We start from the raw sequence: 21970 nt of genomic DNA on the forward strand, positions 1-21970 counted from the left end.
AGTGTGGGAGGTTGGGTTTGAACTTGGGTCTTCCTCACTCCAAACCCAGCATTCTGCTCACTGCATTTAAATGACAAAGTCTCTGAAATGTTCGGTCACACACTACATGTAAACTATGATTCTTAATGTTAACCCGCAAGTCTCTAAAGAAAGGCCAGCTCTGCCTCAGGGCTGCTGAGAGGGAAGGTCCCACTTCTCTGCTTGGGAGGCCAGATTGGCCCCGTCAGGCTTGACTGGGATTCCCCACAAAATCAGAGACAGATCAAGTCATAAGTAAAATGGAAGAGTTGCTGGGGTTTTTTAAATAACACCTTTCCAGCTGAAATGTCTCTTTAACATAGAACTTCTGCTAAGTTAAGGGGTATGTTTTCCAGTGGAAACATTATAGCCAAGAAGAAAGAAAATGTTTCAATTTCTTCACAAAACTCACCTCTGATGGAAGAGGATCCTCTGGGTCATAGAAGAAAATTTTCATGCCATTGGGATGGCATCCAACCCACACGTCCCCTGTGGTGGGATCCACAGACAAGTTATCCACCAGGGTGTCAAAAGTAAGGGCCTTCCAAATTTCAGGAGACAGACAGACAGACACATAGATACACACGGAGAGAAGGGAGACAACCAAACAATGTCAGAAGCAGCAGTGCCTGGGACCCAGGGCCATTGGTACCAGAAGCACATTGCAGTAATAGAAACTCATTGGCATCCTCCATAATGCTTTTCTATAGTGGATAAATTTTCCCAGAGTGAGAGAATGAGTGGTGAAGGACCTGGGAGAAAGCTTGACCCAGCAGGCAGGTAATGCTCCAGTCAGATCCTCTTCTGTCAAGGAAAGAGGAAGTAGGGAGAGGGGACAGGGATGGGGAGGAAGAGTGGCCCAATTGGTTAAATCACCTGAAAAAGCCAGCCGTACCGTTCTGAGGAATAAACCTCAAATGGAGGGGATCTGATGGTCCATGTGCATGTTTCCTGGGCTAGCCTAAAGGATGCTCAATGCGCGTGCACACAAGGAAGTGTTGGGGAACAGCCTCCAGTGAGGACCAGGAAGCTCTGACCCAAGGTGCTTGTTCACAAAGGACATTCCATTGCCCAACCCAGTCCATCCCCCAGGCCAGAAGTTCTGTCCTTCCTGGCCTCAGCCTCTTAGGGAACCTCCCCAATGCCTCCCTGGATTCCTTCAAGGCTGCAGGAGGCCCTTCTTTTTCTGCCCAGAGGCTCATGTCTTCCTATCCACTGGGAGCTGGTTATGTGCTGTGGGTGTGGGTGTTTTGTGTGTACCTGGGTATGTTACCTCTGCCTACTCAAGGGCAGGACTCTTTCCCCTCTGTCTCGGTATTCCTGGCACCCAGCCCAGAGTTTGGCCCATACTGGAGCCGATGAGCTCACTACTTTTTTGCTGATTGACAGAGAGGAAACCCTGGGCCTTTGACAAGCCCAACGCTCTTTCCAGTTGGTCTGTTTCAAGCCCCAATGAGATGAAAGACATGACCCCTCCCCCAACAGGACATGTGGCCCCAGATCCCACTTTCCAGCCTCTGGGGAAGGGAGTTGATGCTTTTGGCTTTCTTCACAGTTGGATTCACTAATGTTCTGGCTGCATGTGAATATGTGCCAGCTTCTGCCAGAAGATGGTGCCCGACTGACTGATTCTCTGATAACCATGGCTGCTGACTAAGCATTAAGAAACGCTTTAATCATAACCATTACTGAATTCCACGGGCCATCTCCTTGCCAAGACTCTCCAGAAGCCACACATTGAGGAAGAATCTAGGCCTGAGAAAGCCCACCAGTGGGCCTGTTGGTCACTTCTTCCACAGTTCCTAATTCTGCCCCGGCCAAACAGGACTATTGTCTCTCCTCCACGTTATGACTTCTGTAAGGTGACTGTTACACTTCCCCTGAGCCTCCTGATCCCCAGGCTAACAGTGCCTAGTACCTCAATCCCAGGCTGGTCATGGGCTCAAGGTCCTTCATCACCTTGGTTACCATCCTCTGGACATGCCCAAGGTCATCATTATCCTTCCTAAAATGTGCCACCCCCAACCGAAAGTTACACTGCAGATGAGGTCTGACGAGGATGGCAGGATGCCCATCCCCTGAGTGGCAGCCCTGGAGCCTCTGCTGCATTCGCAACAAATGCCACTCTCAGTGCTGCAGGAGCTGTCCAAAATGAAGGTGCTGACCTGCCTAGAGACAGGGAGTTGTCTCAAGGAGGTGTGGCCCTGTGCAGAAAGCAATCCTCGCTGAATGTAGCCCAAGATGACCAGAGCTATCTCTCTTGCCATCTCACTTTGCTAACTTATAGGTGAGCTTTATGAAACATCTCCATTTCACCCTAGATTTTGGAAGAACTGAAGAAAATTCAGCAGGATCACATGTATTAAAATTCTTTGAGATGCCCTGGCAGCTGCTATTGGCCATGTGGTGCATCAGTCCCAAAAGGACTTGGCTTTTGGGTGAGACACAGTAATCCTGAACAGTCCCTGCCCTGGATCAGGACAATAGCAAGTACACACGGTGCCGTGACAGTTAGAAAGGAAAGACTGCTTCTGACTCCCTCTCTCCTACTGACTACCCCATGTGGAAAGAGCACTGCCCATCATTAACTAGGTTCATGGTGAGGAGATGGGGAGATGCATCCTGCTTCCATGAGGAGCATGGACTCAAGTAGCAGAGCTTGTGCCTGGGACCCTGTGTTGTGTGACCTGTCCTGAGTCTTAGAGATGACCTGGAGAGTTTAGGAGGTCCTAAGCCCATCAGATGGAACTAACTGGAAGTGGGGGGAGTTTCTCCATCAGAGAAAAGGACCACTCTCAGAAGTTACAAGCCAGGGTTTGTTTGGACAGTGCAGGACCGAAGTGAAATGGAAAAACTGCTTTATAAGGTGGGATTGCAATAATGGCAATAATGAAGTGAATGGTAAGTCATTGCCAATACACATTGAGAGTTATCTACATCTTCTGGCATTTCCATTGTGTGTAGGAAATAAATAGTTGTCTGATTCCTGGTTTCTAGAGATTAAGCACAACTGAGGCTATGAATAAATCTTCCCCCAGGCATTGTGGCGGGGAGGGGGGGGGATAGGAGAGCCCAAGAGTGAGAAGAGGGGAGGAGCTTTACCCTTCTGATGGAAGACTGGCCCTACCATGTGCAGGGGCCCAGAACAGAGGAGACTCCTTAGGGAAAGGGAGAGGCCCCTGGAACTCAGCAATGGTTATGACTCCAGGATTTCTTAAAATCATACTTTCAAAGTAGAGCAAGGGAGCAAATTCAGAGAGAAATGAAGTGCTGGCCAGTCTTCTCTAACTGTGTCTCAGAGTAGAAAATATTTCCCTGTTCGCACTTTCCTGACTTTAGGTATTTCCCCCTCCACAACTTGCTGACTGGCAGAGTGGGATTCATGTGAAAGTGGGAGCTTCTTCCAAGGGAATGACCCCAAATGCTGGAGGGGTTTTCTGTATCTATTCATGGGCTCCTTGGCTTTGCTTCCCGCTTTCTGAGCTATGCTGCCATGATACTGGACCTATTGTCTCAGCTTCTTACTCTGCCTCATCTATCTTCCCTTAGGACCTCCTCACCCTGGATCATCCCTTCATCAAGCTGTCCCCCCTTTCCCATTGTTGAATTCCTTCAGGGGCCTACATTTTGGGAAGGATCCAGGTTGACCAAGCTTTGTTCCCCTCCTCCCTGGATTCCTACATCAAGACTAGTCATCGGTGGACTTGCATTTCTTTCAGGGAGGTAGCCCCATGACATGCTCAGTCCCAGAGAGGTTTCCTCTCTTTGCTGCCTTGGTGAGAAAATGCATCTTACCTTCAGTGCTTTGAGGTTACCATTGGCAAGTTTTTCAAAGACATGAATCTTATGACCCAGCAGTTCAGCCACATAAAGGTACCTTTAAGAGAAGAAAGATTGACAATCAAAAGTCCCAGATAAAGGATGTGCAAGTGAGGGAACAGTCTTCACAAAACCAGGCCTTTCCTTCTGAAGAATAAGCCACCCCCATGACTCCCTCCATGTGCCATTCATTGAGAAAGAACTCGTTTCTTTTCAGAAAACGTGTGTGATCTCACTGCGCCTCAGTCCAAGTATGCTTTTGTTAGGACTGCTGCCAACGTCTTCACCTTCTTGCTTGCTCACCCACATTTCCGTTGCTGTTCCACCCTCCAGCCTGGACCATGAGGGACTATGCCTGGTGGGAGGTGAGATGTTCTTCCTCTCTGCCCCGTCCCAACTTTCTACCTTTTGTCCTAAGACCTGTCATCCCATTTATAACACTGCCAACATACTGCCTGCCCCATGGCTCCACTGTCAAAAAGTCCCTCCCCTGGCCACGGCTTCCTACCAGGGTGAGAATGTAAGCTCTCTGAGGGCAGGCAGTGCCTAACCTCTGCCTTTGTATGGGGTAATAGATGTAAAGGGTTTTTCCATCCTTAGCAAGCTATATAAATATTAGCTATTGTTGCAGCTGTTAGTCTCAGCATCTGCCACCAAAGTCGTGAGGAGAATGGACGGTTCTATGAGAACTCCAGAGTTTGGATCCTTCTACACATTGGTCTGTTCTGGGTCCTTTCTCTGGTTTCAGCCCAGTGCTATCTAGCATTAACCCCACCAGGCCTGGAAAATTCCTAGGAAGAGCTCTGAGGTTGAAAATTTGGGTGCCTTCTGTAAGAGATCACATACTTCCCATCGGGTGAAACGTTGATGCCGTTGGCAACGTCAAAGCCGCTGGCGACCTCACGCACTTCGCTCGAGCTGTAGTAAACCACATTCGACCATTTCAAACCCAAGTACAGCTCCCAGGGCCAGAGGGAGGGATCTGAGAAATAGTGGTCATTGGTGGCGTAGAAATGCTCACGTCCCACAGCAACGAGATCGTTCACACTGCATTGTAGACACAGGGACAGAACATTCCAGAATGAAAAGCACATTTATACTTGGTCAGGAATGGAATTTCCCTATAATGAAAAACCACACTTGAGGGGTAGCCATGGGCTTTTCCATCCCCAAGAAATGCCTGCTCTTGTGCCTTGAGGGTCAGAATGTGGGCCACACCCCTGGTGCAGAGCTGTCAATAAGGGGCTGCTCTGGCCTGGTGGGAGCCAGATAGGGGAGAAGGGTGGCCCATGGGGGAGGTGCCTTCCCTAGTCCTACTGAGAACCCAGATGTCACATTGCAGGCTTGACCTGGACCCTTTTGGCAGAACTGGGGGCCAACTGCATCAGCAGCATCAGTCAAGAAGAGCCAAGGAGAGATGAGGCTACTGCCCTTCTGGATGCCACTCTCCCCATTGGCCTGGTGGTGGCTCCTTGATTGGCATAAAGGTTGTACCTAAATGGAACTAGACTCAGATGATGAGGTGGAGGGAATGATTGGGCTGGGGATAGAGAATGGGCTGACGCTTTGGGAAGCTTAGCCAGAACAATCCAAAGGAGCAAAGGACAGAGCATCTTCCAAGAATGCTGCAGGAGAGATGCTCAGGGCCCTGGTCTCATAGTTTTCTCATGACTGTGGGAGGAAGAGAAGTGGAGGATTTCTGGTGGCATGGGAAAGGATACCTCCTGGAGCTTGTCCCCATCCGTTCCTCTGACCCAAAGTAAAAAATGCCTAGGAAGACCCCTCAGGAAAATCCCCCCTCCCTGTCATCAGGTCCAAGGAGCAAGACATTGGAGGCAATCCCCACCTCAGGCCCAGGGAGAGGGGTGGGGGAAGGTGTACCATGTCCCCATTTGGGGCCCTACTTGGGAAGCAGTTCATGTTGTATTGTTTTCAGGTACAAAAGGGATCTTTCTTCTTCTTGAAACTGAAACAGCTCCACAGTGGTCCTGAAGTGTGGGTGATTCACCACAAACAGGTACACGGTACATCTGAGAGGAGGCACAGAGAACCAGGCATTAACCCAGTCCAGAAGCTGGTGGCTTCAGTCCTGACTCATGGGGCTTATCTGGCCCCAGGAGGGAAAACAGCTAGACCTGATGCCCAGGAGAGGATAAAGCAGGATAGGACTGTTTGTCCCTGGAGGCTCAAGGCTATGTGAAGGTACCAAGAAGCCTCCCCAGCAGGAGAATCAGAGCCTGTCTAGGAATATGCCAAAGCCCTCATTAGTCTCTGTCTGCCCTGGAACCTCCATGTAGAAGTATGAGAGATTGGGGATTCAGGAAGAGTCACTGGGGTTGGGGGGGTAATGGGACCACCCCCCACCACAGGAGCCTACATCTGCTCAGGTGGAGTCTGCACTAGGCAGAGAACAGTAGGAGCTGCTAGGCATGTGGAGGACATGTGCAGTGGACTGGGCTCTTGAGGAGCAGAGGGTTGTGCTTGTGTGTGTTTGTATGTGTGTGGCAGGGTCTAGATTTGGGGAAGGCTGCCCTGAAAGACAGGAAGAGCAGGCAAGACTTGGTATGGCAGGGAAATGGGCAGCCATGTTAGCAGGTTGCAGGGTGGATGAGAGGGGGCACAGTTGTGAAAACTACCAAAATGTCTTTGGCCCCTTCAAGGTCTTGAGTGGTACTTTGTCTCCTTTGGGCCTCACAGCAATTATGTGGAGGGACACTCCAGGCATTCTGATCCCCATTTTGCAGGCAAAGAACTCAGTCTCAGAGATGTTAAGAGTTGCCCATTACACAGCTAAGTGCCAGAGGCGAGCTTTGAACCCAGATCTTCCTGACTCCATATCCAGCCTTCCAGTTGCTGTGTTATGCTAAAACTGTGTTATGAAAGTGAGAAGTGACCAGAATGGTTTACAAACTGTCTAGTCCAGGCCCTCATTTGACAGGTGAGGAAACTGAGGCCACTGGTCACCCAGGGAGGGGCTAGGATGCAAAGCCGGGTTCTCTGACTCCATAGTGAATGCCATGCTGCCTCCATAAGGGTCTTATTGGGCCCCTCGTGGTACAGAAGACAAATGGGCAAGAACAGTGGATTGCTTAGGAGGTCCAAACCTGATTGGAGATAAAGAAGCTGGAATACCAAGACTTGGAGCTTGGGGTCTTGGGAGAATACTGGTGCCATGGACTAGTGGAGGTGTCTAGCAGGGATCCATGAAAAGACAAGATTTGTTGGTTTTGGAGTTACTGCCATGAAGGAGTGCTTGGAGGTGTGATTCTGGTGAAGCTAGCCCAGGATCAGTGGGGGAAGAGGGAACATAGGACTATGCCTTCAGTCACCAATATGAGGTGGAAGAAGGGAAATGAACTGATGGAGGCCAGGAGAAGAAAAGGTGATGAAGGAGGGCGAGCAGAGAGGGTGGCTGGATACAATGCCCTAGATAGTTGAGGAGGATATGGACAGAAGAGGCAGCTGGCTGGGGGCCCAAGAAGCACTTTGACAGAACAGTTGTAGTCCCATGTTAAGGAAGGAGCCCAGGGAACAGAGGCTCAAGGAGAATGAATGGGGCAGAGAAACTGAGGCACTGGTCAGGGAAAGGCCAACAGGTCCCCTTGTCAAGCACAGCCTTTCAATCAGTTCATAGCCATTACTTTGACTTAGTTTTAGTCTGATTGTAGGATTAAGTAGCCCTCTTTGGGAGCCCTAACAGCTAAGCCAGGCTAACAAACATCTTCTCTTAGGTTACCTATCGATTTAGTGAACAGATTGAAAAGATTCTCATTTAGTAGCAGATAATTTTACCTTCATAGGACCCAAATAATCACAGGATTATAAGACTCTTTTTAAAGACAGCTGGAGAAGGCAGGGTTGTCTAATGGTTCACTTCCCCTTTCCAGTCCTTGTGACTGAGAGGCCCCCTTCTCTCTTGAGCTCAAGGTTAAGTCTAAGGCAAAGGATGGAATCTTGGGTTGCTGGAGGGTGGTGGATGACCATTCCCTCCAAACCCCAAGTTCTCCTTTCTCAGTGAGCTTTCTGGTTACCAAGGCATCCCCTGGACACAAGGACTTCTCTTTGACAGCCAGGTGTTGCCTGGGAAAAGTGAACGAGGCAAATGATCTCTCTTGTCCAACTGAATTATGTTCAAAGCAAGCTTCCGGATTTTTAAATTTCTCTTTTCTGTTTCAAAAATCAATCTGTAAATCCCTTCTTTGTCACTCATTCCTGAGGAATTTGGTGACCTGATTTAATGGTAACTTGTTAGCCTTATTGTTAAATTGTTTTCCCTCAAAAATAAGCCTCAGAAATTTCTTATTTCAGATAATTAATCTTAACAGAAGGGAGTCAAGAGACCAGAAATTCAGGGGCAGCACTTCTCTGCCAGAGGCGATAGGGTTGGTGATGCTGGGGGAGGTGGGGGAGGGCACTGCCCCTGGAGGGCACCCACACCCTTGGGAACCCCTTCTGATGGAGGGAACTGTTTCCCTCTGAGCTGAGCTCCACTAGCTCATTCCTGAGCAGCTTCTAGGAGATGGTTGTGGTCCAGCAGCCTTTTAGGCAGTCCATGCCTACCCCCAGGGTCCAAGAGGTTCAAGTTGGCAGGGATCTTTGGGGTTAGCAAGTCCAAACTCCTGGACTTTTTTAGAAGAGCAAATGCAGTCCAGAAGGGGGGAACTGATGGGTCCAAGGTCCCACAATTATTAGGGAAGGGATTCAAACTCAGCTCCCGTGATGCCAAACCTAGTCTCATTTTGACTAGAGCACCATATGGAAAGACATCACAAACATTTGCACAATTAAATCGCTATTTTCAAAAGGCTTTGTGGGCCTTGAAGCATCCTTCTGAGATCTAATTAGGCGATATCTAGCTAATATGGAAACTGTACTCTAGGATGCATCTCCATGTATGTATGCATGAATATGTATGTGTAAGTACACATGTGTATGCATGCTCTGTCCTATGACTGTGATGGGGAGTCTCAGACCCAGACTACAGTTATGCCTGGGTTCAGCCTTGAGGCCTTGAGGAAAATGTGGGGCCACATGCCTAAGGACACTCCTTCTCCAATAACCCCAGCATTTTACCTTCATCTGTGAATGTGCTGATCCCATGTGGGTTAAGTGAAGCCCTGTCCAGCCCATCCCCATGGATTGGCAGCACCACAGCCTCTGGGTTTTCTTCATTCAGATCCATCAGAAGTATTTCTCCAGGCTTGTGGGAATCTAAGTTCTTCATGCCTGGATATTTTAATCCCTTTAAAAAAACATAGAAGAGGACATGTGTATTGATAATGCATGCAGAAACAGACTGACCCATCATGCAGAAACAGCATCCAAGTCAGGTGCACGTAGCCTCTGTTTCTGGAGACTCAGCAGCTTTCCCCCTGAATCTTTTTGAACACCTCAAGTTGCTGACTGAATTATGGACACATCTAAACATATGCTCACCCCCCCCCCCATCCCATGCCTAACACACAGCTCTGCACACAGTAGGTGCTTAATAAATGTGGACTGCACTCACTCCTGACACTAGGAAGACCAGTTGGGTCTCTCATGAAGATATCTAGAGTTAAACATGAGAATGATGCCCTAGACTCCAGATAAATCTGACTGGGAAAGCCCCTGGGACCTCCAAACCACTGGCTTCTGGATTTTGCTTCCAGCCTATGACAAGAAGTTACAAGACCTCAGATGACCCAACAGAGAAGAGCAGACTGAGAGGTGAGCCAGTGTCTGTAATGGCCTCTCTGTAAAGAGTGAATACCATAGGAGAGGAAACTAGCTGCTCTGCCTCTCGACTGAGCAAGGAGAAAGATCAAAATGGTTTGGGAACTGTTAGGAGGATAATAACTGAAAACTCTTGGATTCAGAAATGGGGGCCATTGGGTCCAACCAATCAACTAGCAAGCATTTATTAAGCACCTCCTGCTGGATATGCTGGCTGCTGCAGATGCCTGGCCCCTGGACAAAAGGGAAGCAGCTCATCCCCTCACATTCTAATGGGAAGTCATGTCCATACAAGGCACCAAGGGAGCCCTGGGGCTATCAGAAAAGGCTTCCTGGAGCAGACTGTGCAGAGGTGTGGGTGTCTGGGGGCAATCAGTCCACAAAGATGATGCTTCATGAGGCCAGAGCCCTGCTCTTGGGTCCAGGTTCAGGCTCACAACCTGTCTTTTTTTTTTTTTTTTTTGAAGGACTGACTGGGATCTGCTTTGTTGGCTTGGACCACCCGTCAGAGGCAGTTTGAAAAAATTACAGAATGGGCTTCAACCAGGACCAGGACAGGACCATGGTTTCCACTTCCAATTGACCAGAGTCAATTGGTACAAAACACTGGAGTGGGGAGGGGGATAAATGCAGAAATGAGGCAATCTGATGGTGAGTTCAGTGATAGCCATCGACAGAGGAGGTAACAGTGAAAGGTGGTCTGGCTTCAAGCTGCCTCCTTCTCAGAGCTCCTAATGCAGGCTGCGCTGCCGTGGGTTACTGTCCAAATGAGCTTGCCATACTGGAGCTCCCAAATGAGTGTGGTCTCCTGCCCGTCCCACTGCTGGACATGGACAAGTTTGCCTCTGTCCAGGGTAACAAGAGACTTGACCTTCCTCTCATCAGCTGTTGTCTCATCAAACTCTACACCCGACTTGAAGGAGGTCTCAGTGTTGTTGAAAGTGCTCTGAGTCTTGACAGTGATGGTATCCCCACTGCCCTCAATGATGGTGTGGGCTTGGTCATGCTGACCATCTGTTCCCAGAGGGCGAGAGGCCAGGGATGGAAGTGGAAGCAGCATGAAGCACGGACAGCATGGGCATCTTGGGGGAGATGATGGCCCGATTTCTTTCCTTCAGAGACATTATGGTGAATGCTGCTGTTATATTGATGCTGGTGCCTGGAGAGTGAGGAGGAAGAGGTACCATGATGCTGAATGGGCTTGGTTTATTGAGATAGCCTCCTTGGAGCCGTATGTGAAAGCTGCCTTGGTGCTGATCTCTGGTGGGCACTTTCTGCTCCCCATCCCTTTTCATCTTTGGTCCAGTAGTTCTGCTCTTGGGTTTCTCATGGGAATGAAAGCTCCGTGTACCAAGAATTATTTAGTTATTACTTAGGAGTATAGAGACTGGAGGGGTGGGGGGGAGGGAAGGGAGGGATATCTTTGTGTGGAACACAAAAGAAATGAATCCTTCCAGGACCTAGCATGAGGCTGGAAAATGAAGAAGTTGGCTGAGTAATGGGTCCAGTTATGGGCAGCTCCCATAAGCTGTCATCCCCCAACTCAGGCGCCTTTGACCAGTCCAAGCAGATTAATGCCGGAAAAAGATGTAAATGAGGAAGGGGGAGGGAAGAGTCAAGGAAAGACTAAATCTAAGTGAGAAAGTTAGGGTGATAGAGATCAATGTTCTAGAGAACATGGGACTGAACGGAATCATTTATGCATGGCAAGGGACTGGACTTTTCAAGGAGAGGGATCACTTCAAGTGAGACAAGGAAAAAGAGGGAGAGACTGAGACAGAGAATGAGAGACCAAGACAGAGAGACAGAGACTTTAATCTGAACCTTCACTCCTTGCACAAACCGTTTTGCCAAAGCCCCAGAGCCAAGGATGGGAGAGGGAGAGGACAGGGGTTTTGCCTTGGAGGCCTTTCTTGAGTGCCCAGTGCTACACAGTTAGTCACCAACACCCGTGACTGCTTCTGCACATGCCCAGAACAAAAGCAGCCCACCCACAGAGCTCAACTGACCCCCTGGAGTTCCCTGCCAGGCAGCATTTGAGGGGGATAGACAACACTCACACAGCTCAGGAAAACCAGGCCATGGTGGAGTATCTCCAGGTCTTCAGAGCCAGTTTCTGCAAGAGAAGAGGTTGGAGGTGGGATGTGGTTGGAATGTGAGGTGGTGGCAAGAGCGTGGATGACACCAGAGGATCTGAGTGGGACCAGTTCCCGTGTCTATGGAGCTGAAAGGTTCCTAAATCACTGTTCCACAGGGCCCTTCGAGGGAGGTGGACAGGAATATGACTGACTCCACTTTCCAGAAGGTCTGAGGAGTTCATTGACCCCTCAGAGTCCCAGAAGGCTTCACTCTGGCTCCATCGTCCCTAGCAAGGCCAAGATTTGACAAAAATACGTCGTCGGGAGTGGATTTTTAACATTCCTCTCAGTACCCCTGCCTTGGAGGCATTCTCAGGTGCCAGTCTTCTCACTTTCTCCTTACCTTCATCTCAAACCTGGGATTCTGTGAACTCCAGATCTCACTGAATGATCATGTGAAAATGAAAGGATGGTTTTACAATTCACAAATGAAATTTGGTTTTAAACGTAATGACAGAAATGTGACTGGTGTGGTTGACTAGACCTGTACACTCACACCCACACTCACTCACTGTTAGGGGACTGTGGGCCAAGCACCCTCATTATCCTCACATTCTGAAAGGTCTGTTCCCCAGCACGCCGACCTCTGTGGAGGTTCAGCCTTCTCACTCTCCCTGTCTACACCCACTTTGTCCTCATCTGCCTTGCCTGTCCTTGCCTTTGCCCCAGTACCTCATCCAAGGCTGAACTCTGGAAGTTTTCAAGAGATGCTGCTTGCTATTGTGCCATAAGAAATGATGAACAAGAAGACTTCAGAGAGGCCTGGAAGGACTTATATGACCTGATGCTGAGTGAAAGGAGCAGAACCAGGAGAACTTTATGCACAGCAACAACCACAGTGTGTGAGAGTTTTTTCTGGTAGACTTAGATTTTTGTAATAACACAAGAACTTCTGAAAAAAAAAAAAAAATCCCAATGGTGGACCTCAAGGCAAAAAGCCTTCCACACTCAGAGAGAGAAATATGGAAGTCACTCACATAATGTAGCAGATCATGTCTGTGTATGTGTATCTGTTTGTGTATCATGTTCTGATTTGTTATACGGATTCTTTCATTTATCTTAGTCTGACTACATAGCATGACGATAGTGAAAATATACTCAATAGGAAAGTATATGTAGAATCTATACAGAATTGTATGCAGTCGTGGGGAGGGAGGGAGGTAGTGGGGGGTGGGTGGGGAGGGATAAAATCGCAATTGTATGGCAGTGATTGTTAAACATTAAAAAAAATAAAAAAATTAATAAAAAAAAAAAAAAAAAAAAAAAAAAAAAAAGAGAGATGCTGCTTGGCTTCCAGACAACAGATCAAGACCTAGATGTTCTCTGATGGTCTTGAATAAAAACGGCTAAGTTGTGACTTGGTGGAGAAAGGCCTCCTTTCATTGAGTCCCAATTCCCAGATTTTCTTGTTTACAAGGTCCAGACAGGGGCTGACCCTGGGATTTCAGACTTTGGAGGCTCCTGGCTGAGGACAGTCCCTCCATGGATGCAGTAGGTACACTCTGTGTAGCCTCTCATTACCTTGGACACTGAGAAGGGTCATGCAGCCAGAGGCTCAAAGGGAAGAGGACTTGAACCCAGAACTTCTGGGTTCATCACAGAATGGCTTGGTTTGCTAATGCTATGCTCAGGCTTCCAGAGGAAAAAGTCTCTGAAGATCCCCACTGCAGCAGTCGCAGCCCAGATTCCATATCAAAATCCCTCCAGACCTGTTCTTCTTGAGCAAGTACACACGGGGACCTCTCCAAGTCCCCAAAAAGCCTGCACTACATTATCAAAGACAGGTCCCTGGGAAGCTCTGAAGAACTTTCTGGGTGTTGATGGCTCCAGTGAGTGACCTGGGACCCCAACTCACATGGAGAAGCTGAGGCTTGTGCTGGAGCTTGCCTTGTTTCTTTCTGAAATGTGCTCTAGCTCCCAGAGGAAGGGACCTCCCCCCCCAGGTGGTACAGAAGGAAGGGCCTGCTTTACAGGGAGTGAGGCTTCCCAGACCCTGCCCAGAGATGGTGGAAAGTCAGTTAGGCCACCATCACTGCAGGCACAATGATGCCCACCCTCCTGCTACACGTACATAGGCATGTGGGAGCTTCCCTGCTGAATGACCAACTTCTTTCCAGATAACTGAAACCTTTGGCTGCAAGGGTCAAAACCCATAGTAACTTCAGCTGTTTGGATGGTATGCTTTCCAAAACTGCCATCGCCTGCTTTGTGAAATGGAGGCTGTTGTTAAAGCCAAAGTCATGGGGGCACTTAGTGCTCTTTGTGATGTAGGTGCATGGATGCCCTGCGATCCTCAGTGGTGGCTTGGCTGGCATCCTACCCATACTTCCCTAGCTCCTCAGTGGTGGCATGGGTGGGCCATGCCTAGACTGCCCAAGCTCCTCACCTGCAAGGTCAGTTTTTTGCTCAGCCACATCGAACAGCTGGGATGGCCACAACACTGATGGGCCTCAAGCCACCCACCGCTTTTGTGCCTTTACCTGGTGCCTCTTTATCTGCCTTGGTGCTTCTAGAGTGCTAGTCTCTTAGCAATCTCATCCCACTTCTTTCTAGGGGCTCAGAAAGCAGCTAAGCTGAAGGTCAGATGAATGAGCGCATTTAGGGTTAGGGTTAGGGTCTGAGTGAGGGTGGCCTGCAGAGCTTCCCTGATGTGGACAAAGCACCTGGGCATCCTTGGGTACCAGCATTCTTCAGCATCTGTTTCCAGTGCTCAGAGCCCCCTTTCACATACTTCAAAGTTCTCAGCTGCATCTCAGACAAGTGGGCACAGGGAGGGTGAGGGTGTGTGTGTGTATGTGTGTTTGTGTATGTGAGTGTGTGTGTGTGTGTGTGTGTGTGTGTGAGGGAGAGAGACAGAGACAGAGACAGGAGTTACAGAGAGAGGAGGAGGAGAAGGAAGAGGAGGGAGAGGAAGGAGAGAGAGAGCACAAGTGCACATGTGTACATGTGTTTATTTGTGTACATGTGCATGGCATTGTACCCTGTGTGTGTTTGTGCATATGTGCACAAGCATGTACATGTGTGTAATGTACGCAGTGCACATTGTAAACACATGGGTATATACACGTGTACACGGTGACTGCTGTGCAAACTTGCATACGTATGTGCATGTGTGTGTTGTGTGTGTACACACGTGCTCAAGACCTTTATTTCCAAGTGCCCCTCTAACTCCACCCCCTGTCCTCACCACCCATCCTCACCTCCCATCTCTGCTGGCGTATAGTGACTTTTGAACTCACTAAATCACCCAAGGGTTCAAGGTCATGTAAACAGGCCCAGGGCTTAATTGTGAAATAGTCTGGTGTTCATTGTTAAATATGGCCACATTCTCTGCATCAAAGGACTCTGGGATTGTTTCCTTAGAAGCTAAATTCACAAGCCAATTGCAAAATAATTCCACCCAGCCCAAGGCTGGAGAGCCGTCCCAGAACATACCGATCCCTTTGATGAGGTGGCAGTGAGGTAGCTGCTGGGGCTTCACTTCTCGGGATGCATTGATCCGGGCTCTGAGCAGGATAGAGAGAAAACAAACGGAAAATCACATGGAATGACATAAATGTGTGAAATCATGCTCTTGGTCTCCCTGGTTTGGCCACTGCCCTGCCCAGCCTCACCGAGTAAGCACCTGGACCTTTGGCCAAGGCAGAGAGCAATCCTGTCTGAGGACAGAGAGCAAAGGCCCCTCCAAACATGGGCCTTGAGGACCTCAGGGCAGACAAAGAGGTCAAATTGGCCTCCTTAGCTAAGGAGAGGTCTTCATGCTCACCCCCGGACAGGGGACTGACAGGCCCTCAGCAGAGAGGGGGCAGCTCCTAACCAGTTAGCCCAGAAGGGTCCCCAGGCCTTAGCAATGAGTGAGGCAAGGGAGATGGGGGGGGGAGGGAGCAAGAGTAATATTCTGCTCTTTGTGGATGGACATTGGAGAAATGGGGGAACTGATTTGGAGAGGCGACAGACTTGGGGAGGGTGGAGGTGGTATGCCTGCTCTGGGTAAAGGGCACCATGAAGATGATACAGATGTACAGGAGACAGCGTTGAAGTGTTGGGGATAGGATTGTGTGATAGCCACTCTAAGCACTGCAGAGACCCAAGAAAGAGGCACTCGAGGAAAGGTCCCCACAAGAGGGGTCCTGACCACATCCTCCAAGAATAGAACTCAACTCCATGAGGGGGAAGGAGGCTCAGTACCACAGTGAAAGACTGAAGGTGGAAGGAGTAGGATGCCCTTGGGCAATAAGGAGGGGATGGAGCTGACTGGAGGAGAGAGAGAGGCTCCTTGGTGGGAAGAGTACTTGGAGAAGTAGGTAGGACCAACCATCTCCATTCTAGATGAACTGGGTAGTCAGTAAGGCTTTACCAGGTTTGGGCAGTTCATTTGGGAGAAAAGATTACTCAGACCCCAGCTAGAGTTGGAGGGGCTGGACAGCTCATTTATTCCAACCCTCTCATTTTACAGGGGAGGAAACACAGACTCCGAAAAGAAAATGGGCTTGGTCACACCAGTCAGAAATGGCAGCTGTGTCACTGAAAGGAAGATGATGCTAGAAGACAGATGTCCCATGGGGAAGGGGCAGTAGGTCAGGGAGAGAGTTCTTAAGTGCCAGGTTGCTTAGAGAGAAGGATGGGTTTGTGAGACAGCAGGCAGCAAAAGGTAGAGCTTGTGAGAGCCCAAGTTTGCTTGTCAAGATGGTGCATTTTCAACAGTGAGCAGGAGACCAGAGAGGTTGGCATTGCCCTCCTCCCCGAAGACTTGTCCTTCAGGGACCTCACTAGGTCTGCCACTGTCTTAGGAGCACAGCCTGGCCTGTTCAACCAGACATTGGTCATTTCCCATGTGTAAAGTGATGTGCTCTGTGCTGGGCAGGTAAGGATGCAAGAGAAAAGGGTTCCCATGCCCTCCCTTCCAGAAGCTTCCAGTCCAGTAGGGACTGGTGTATGTGGGCTGGACAGTTGGGACAGGGTGAGAATGTAAATGCCCAGGAAAGGCCTGAAGGATGTGAGCAGTGAGAAATGAGAAGTCACTTCTGGATTTAGAAATCAGGGAAGGCTTCAGGGAGAAGGAGACCTGAGAGCTGAGCCTCAGAAGTCAGGGAGGGCTTGAGAAGCCCAAAACTAGGGGAACCAACCCAGACACACCAGGGGTGCAAAGTCCTGGGTGAAAGATCAGACAGGGTAAGATCAGGGAGTGGGGAGCATTTCTATCTGGCTAGATGAGAGAATTTATGAAATGACACATGAGAAAGAAGGCCAGGAAGAGAAATGCCAGGTCAGGGAGCTCACAGTTTATCCCAGAGGCAAGAGAGAACCCTGAAGGTTTGTGGGCCAAATGGATTTGGAAACTAGAGTCAGGGAGGACAAGTTGCAGATGATTGTAGCCAAAAGACAGGGGAGGGAGGGAGAAAGAGAGAGAGACAGACAGGCAGACACATACAGACGCACACACAGAGACACACACAGAGACAGAGAGACAGAGACAGAAAGAGACAGACAGAGAGAGTCAGAGACAGAGAGGAGACTGAAAGACAGAGAGAGACAGAGAGAAATAGACAGAGAGAGAGAGACAGGAGACAGAGACAGAGACAGAGACAGAGACAGAGACAGAGATGGGGGGGTGGGGCGTAGGCTTCTGTGAAGAGAGGGAGAGCCAGGGTTCCCAGACAGAGTCCGGGTCTTGAACCAGCAGAGGTTGGAGGATATCAAGGTATTTCGATGGCACTTCGAGGTTTAAAAAGTCATTTCTTCCCCAAAACCACATGAAGTCGGGGGTGGGGGGATCTGTGTCCCCATCTCTGAGATTGTGTGAAAGTTTGAGCTGGAGCCTGGGGTGCCAGGGACCTCACTGAGGTTGAGGTGGCCATAGAACCAGAGCACGTGGGAGGAGGGCAGACTGGCGGGGGAGATGGCCCACCATTCCCTGCTCCCCTCTGCCTCCTTTCTAGGCTCAGTTCAAGAGCCCTTGCCCTCTCAAATGGGCAGGGACTGGGTTTTACTTTGTGTTTGTTCCCCAGCCCCTGGCTCCATGCCTGGCACACAGCATAGGATTAATACGTGTCTGCTGGGTGGGGTCCAAGTTGAGCTCCCTCCCCTTGGAGGCCTGAAGCCTCAGGAGAGGCTGCGGCTGTAGGGAGCAGAGGAATTTGCCCAGGGTGCGCCTTTGCCATGTTGTTGCCTTCAGGTTGGGCTCCAGCTGCTTCATTTCCAGTGCTCTACTGTCCACACAAGCTTTGGAGCCCAAGTGAGCCCTGTCTGGCTCCACAGCACCCCTTGGGGGATGTCCCCTGGAAGAGCAAAGTCACTTCTTCCCAGGAACCCCCAGAAAAGACCTTCTCTTCAGCTATGCATTTAATCAAATCCTCTCTGGGTCTTAGCTCTTCCTCTTTAAAATAGGGGCAATTCTACCCTCCCTCCCCACCCCACCCACTCCCACCCCACCAGGGCTAGGAGATTCTAGAGTAAAGGCCTAAGGTTGCCTCTAGCTTGACCTTCCAGCCTTCCAGGCAGCAGCATGCCTCCAGCTCTATCCTGCCAGGCTGATCAGTTCAGGAGGGTTCCGGACCCTGTCCTTGCTAAAGGACTCTGTGCTGGGCCTCCCAGCCTCCCAGCCTTCCAGCCTCCCAGTCTGGTATTAAGGCGCTGCTCATGAGAAGTCCTAAGACTGGGATCTTCCCCTTCTTGGTACCTTATGAGCAGGTCACCCGATCCCTTCTTCAGGTCCAGTCAGAGATGAAACCCTAGACCAGGGAGACCTTAATTACAGGCCCCAAATCCCCACGGAGCTCTCCAGGCGCTGCTTGGTCCTGATTGGTCATGACTCAGCACATGCAGCAGCTAGGGCTCCCACTGGCACAACTCACATGTAGTTAAAACATGGCCCTGCAGGCAGGAGGAGGCTTGGGCCCTTGCCCCAGGTCCAGGCTTATCCAAGCAGGAAGAAAGGAGGAGAGGAGGAGGGGATAGGGGAGGGGAAGGGGAAGCTTGGCAGCACAGTGGTCAGAGAACGGGGCCTGGAGTCGGGAAGATTTCCTCTTGTTGACTTCAGATTTGACCTCAGACACTTAAGAGCTGTGGGATGTGATGCTGGGTAAGTCACAGCACCCTGTTTGCCTCAGTTTCCTCATCTAGTTCACTGCTAGAGAAGGAAATGGCCAACCACTCCAGGATCTCTGCCAAGAAAGCCCCACATGGGGTTACCAAGAGCTGGACGGGACAGGCCACAGTCTGGGAGAAGGCACGTCTTTCTTCAACCAGTGATTTCTTCCCTTAAGCCTTGGCTGAAGGTATGGATTTAGGAGCAAAGGAGGAGACATCCCAGCAGATACTGACCTTGGCCCCCTCTGAGGTGCTGGAAGGCAGACAGCTGCTGTGTGGGATGATGTGTTGGGGAGAAGGCAGGGTTGCTGGGGGCCAAGTCTCCATTTCTGGAACCTCTGCCTGCCAGTATATTCTGGTAGGTAGGTAGGTAGCATATTCTATGCTGCCTGGAGAAAGGCCTGCTGCTTCTCCGCTTGAGGTGCTGGTACTACTTGGAACTCTGTCACTCTCTCAAGACCTATGAGCTAGTCTTCCTCACCTGGGGCGAGACTGTTGGAGGGTGTTACCACATCTGGATGGCATACCTCTTCCCCTTGTGCTTCCAGACTTGGCTAAAGAGCTCTTTAGCATGGAAATGGGGTCAGGAGCCCACCTGAACTCTCTTGGGGCCGAAGGAAGTATAGCTCCTGTCTGCTGCCCCCAGCCCTGGCAAAGCTTCTCAAGTGGAAGGACCAAGTATGCCTGCCCTCCTTTTTCTCCACTGTCTATAGCACCCCAAATGGGAGGCTCCACAAGGGTTATTGCATAGGTTGGCCCAGAAAAGGGATGGTGAGCCCTTGCAGAGTGCCCAAGGGGCCTTAGCTCCCAGGGGACCCCTGACCTCTTTCCACCTTCTCTGGAGCCCTCAGTCTTACATCCTGAGGCCAGTGACAGTGATCACTGTGGGCCTTGCTGTGCCATAGTCTTCCTCTCTGCCTGGCCCCAGATTCACCCAGCATGAATTTAGGGTTAAGGTTGGTGTCCCTCAGCACCAGACCAGTTGCAAGATACTTCCCTTCCCTCTGGGAAACTGGGCTTGTCTTCAATACACAGGGTCAGATGTTCCAAGAATGGGTCTGGGCTGCCTCCTCATTCATTGCCACCCAAGACAGGGAAGCTGCTGGTCCTTGCTGAGCCTCTCCAAGTGACCCTTGGAGGGAGTTTTCCCCTTGTCCTGGGAGGCTCAGGGCATGCTGTACCCTAGAAGAATGTCGTGGGTGTGGGGGTTTCTGCCCATGGTCCTAGGCTAACACGGCACCCATCCCTGGACCATCTCATCTGTGCCTTCCCTGAGGTGGGCCCAGTCCTGAGGGGCTGCCTTCAGGATTCTCCACTCCCATACCCCAGGACTGGCCTCTGCCACCTTCAGGCAAGGGGCTACCTCTCTTTCACAAAGCCTTGAAGCCCCATTCCCGTGCCAGCCACCTCTCCGCAGCTCACCTAAATGCCGCCCGTCTCTCCGCCACAAAAGCCAGTGCCAGGACCACTAGACTGAGCAGCAGTAGACCCCGAGCCATGGCAGAACTTGCTGCTTAGTCAGCTGGAGTGGACAGAATGGGGTGTGGTAAGGAGGAGGAGGAGGTTTCCCCACCCCTAACCTGCCTCTCCGCCCTTCTCCCAGACTGGTGTCCCGGCCCACCCCCTCTGGATCCCCAGCCAGGCGCTCTCTCCCAAGGTCCCTGCGAGTGGGTTCCTGGCAGCTCTCTTTATCTGTGCCCGGCAGGCCTGCCAGGAGAGGAGGGCTGACTACTGGAAGAGACCTCTTGGCCCTTGGAGAGGAGTTGGGCTAAGTTCTCCTGTTTCACCCTAAAGGCTGTGATTCTCAGCAAAGGGCGGAAGCCATAGAAATAAGTTGAAGCTCCACATGTGGAAAAAACCTTGCCCTCTCTGGGAGCTGTTCCAAAGGGGCCAGGGTTGCTTCTGTGGAGAGAGGAGAGGATGGGAGGGGAAGGTAAAGGAGAAGAGGAAGAGAGGGAAGGAGCAAAGAAGAGGAAGGAAGGAAGGGGAGACAGGAAAGGGGGAGGAAGTAAAAGGGGAGGAGAGGGGAGAGAGAGAGGGAAAGAGGGAGGGGGAAAAGGGGAGGACTGGTCTCTGCTGGTCTTCAGGCAGAGATTGGATGACCTCCACTTGCCAAACTCTACATATGGAGTTTCTTGAGGTCCTTGGGGTTCCGAGGCCCTTTGTGGTGGGAGATGGGGAGGCTTCCAGGATGGCTGTCAGGTCCAAGGCTTGGCTGACTGTGAAGACATTGGCACCCTTGGCAGAAAGAGAAAAGTCAGGAAATGGGGTACTTTGGAGACACTAGAAGTATAAGAAGTTCTGTTTTGGACTGCAGAGTCTGAGCTGCCTCTGGGACATTCAGGTGAGGATCCACAGCCATGACAGCAGAATGGTGCCCAAGAGAAGCAAGAGGCTGAGAGAGTTTGCAGAGAAATGATCATGGAGTCCATGGGAGCTAAGGTGGTTCCTAAGAAAGCAAGTGAAGAGGGAGGAAAGAGGTCCAGGACAGACCCTCAGCAGACATCAGTCAGCACTCGGGGTAGACACAGATGATTGTCTAGCAAGGGCCACCAAGGAACAGTCAGATGGGGGAAGGGAATAAACATTTCTAGGCACTTTGCTAAGTGTTTCACAGCTATTATTTCCTTTGATCGCCACAACAATCCTGGAGGCAAGTGCTATTTTTAATCTCTTTTGACAGTTGAGGAAACTGAGGCACACAGGTTTCATGACTTGCCCTGGGTCACATGACTAATTAGTGTGTGAGGAGGGATTTGAACTCAGATCTCCTGACCCTGGGTTCAGGACTCCAGCTGCTCAGATAACAAGAGAACCTAGCAAAAGCAATGTCACAAGTCAGGGATAAGAGAGCATGCAGAGGAGAAGGTCATTCCCAGTGTTGCCCAGACACTCACATGGATGAGAACTGCTGATCTGACAAGTGGACCTTGGGAGAGAAGCTGGTGGGCAGTGTTGCCTGCATGGAGCTTGGTCTTGAGGGGCTAAGGAGTGAGTGCGAGGAAGACAAGCAGACCATCATGTAGGAGTTTGTACCTAGAGTCTAGTGAGGGTCTGTGAGGGATGGGCATGGGCCTGGTTATGTCTGAAGGCTGCAAGGAAGGAGCCTGGCCATAAGGAGTGGCTGGAGAGTGTGGAGAGAGGCAGGCTAGGATTGATATGAGGAAGGAGGGCACCAAGCAAGGCTTCCT

The 21970-nt window shown here is 50.4% G+C and overlaps 1 protein-coding gene across 1 annotated transcript; it reads right to left on the reverse strand.

The window, feature by feature from the left end:
• Positions 1-367: 367 nt before the first annotated feature.
• On the reverse strand, positions 368-20327 carry LOC140532341 (serum paraoxonase/arylesterase 1-like). Its single transcript, XM_072650738.1, has 8 exons — positions 20202-20327; positions 15126-15196; positions 11613-11668; positions 8907-9079; positions 5742-5864; positions 4684-4884; positions 3814-3895; positions 368-559 (listed from the first exon to the last, which is right to left on the reverse strand). Exons 1-8 carry the CDS (start codon positions 20276-20278, stop codon positions 383-385), a joined length of 960 nt encoding a protein of 319 aa, XP_072506839.1. The 5' UTR covers positions 20279-20327; the 3' UTR covers positions 368-382.
• Positions 20328-21970: the final 1643 nt, after the last annotated feature.

Source organism: Notamacropus eugenii, chromosome 3, assembly GCF_028372415.1.
Source record: "Notamacropus eugenii isolate mMacEug1 chromosome 3, mMacEug1.pri_v2, whole genome shotgun sequence".
In the NCBI taxonomy this organism is placed as follows: domain Eukaryota; kingdom Metazoa; phylum Chordata; class Mammalia; order Diprotodontia; family Macropodidae; genus Notamacropus; species Notamacropus eugenii.

Coding starts and splice junctions, on each gene's coding strand:
- LOC140532341 (XM_072650738.1), bottom strand. CDS start 20,278: ATGGCTCGGGGTCTACTGCTGCTCAGTCTAGTGGTCCTGGCACTGGCT. Junction 15,197..20,201: donor GAGAGACGGGCGGCATTTAG/GTGAGCTGCGGA, acceptor TATCCTGCTCAG/AGCCCGGATCAATGCATCCC. Junction 560..3,813: donor GTAACCTCAAAGCACTGAAG/GTAAGATGCATT, acceptor GAAATTTGGAAG/GCCCTTACTTTTGACACCCT.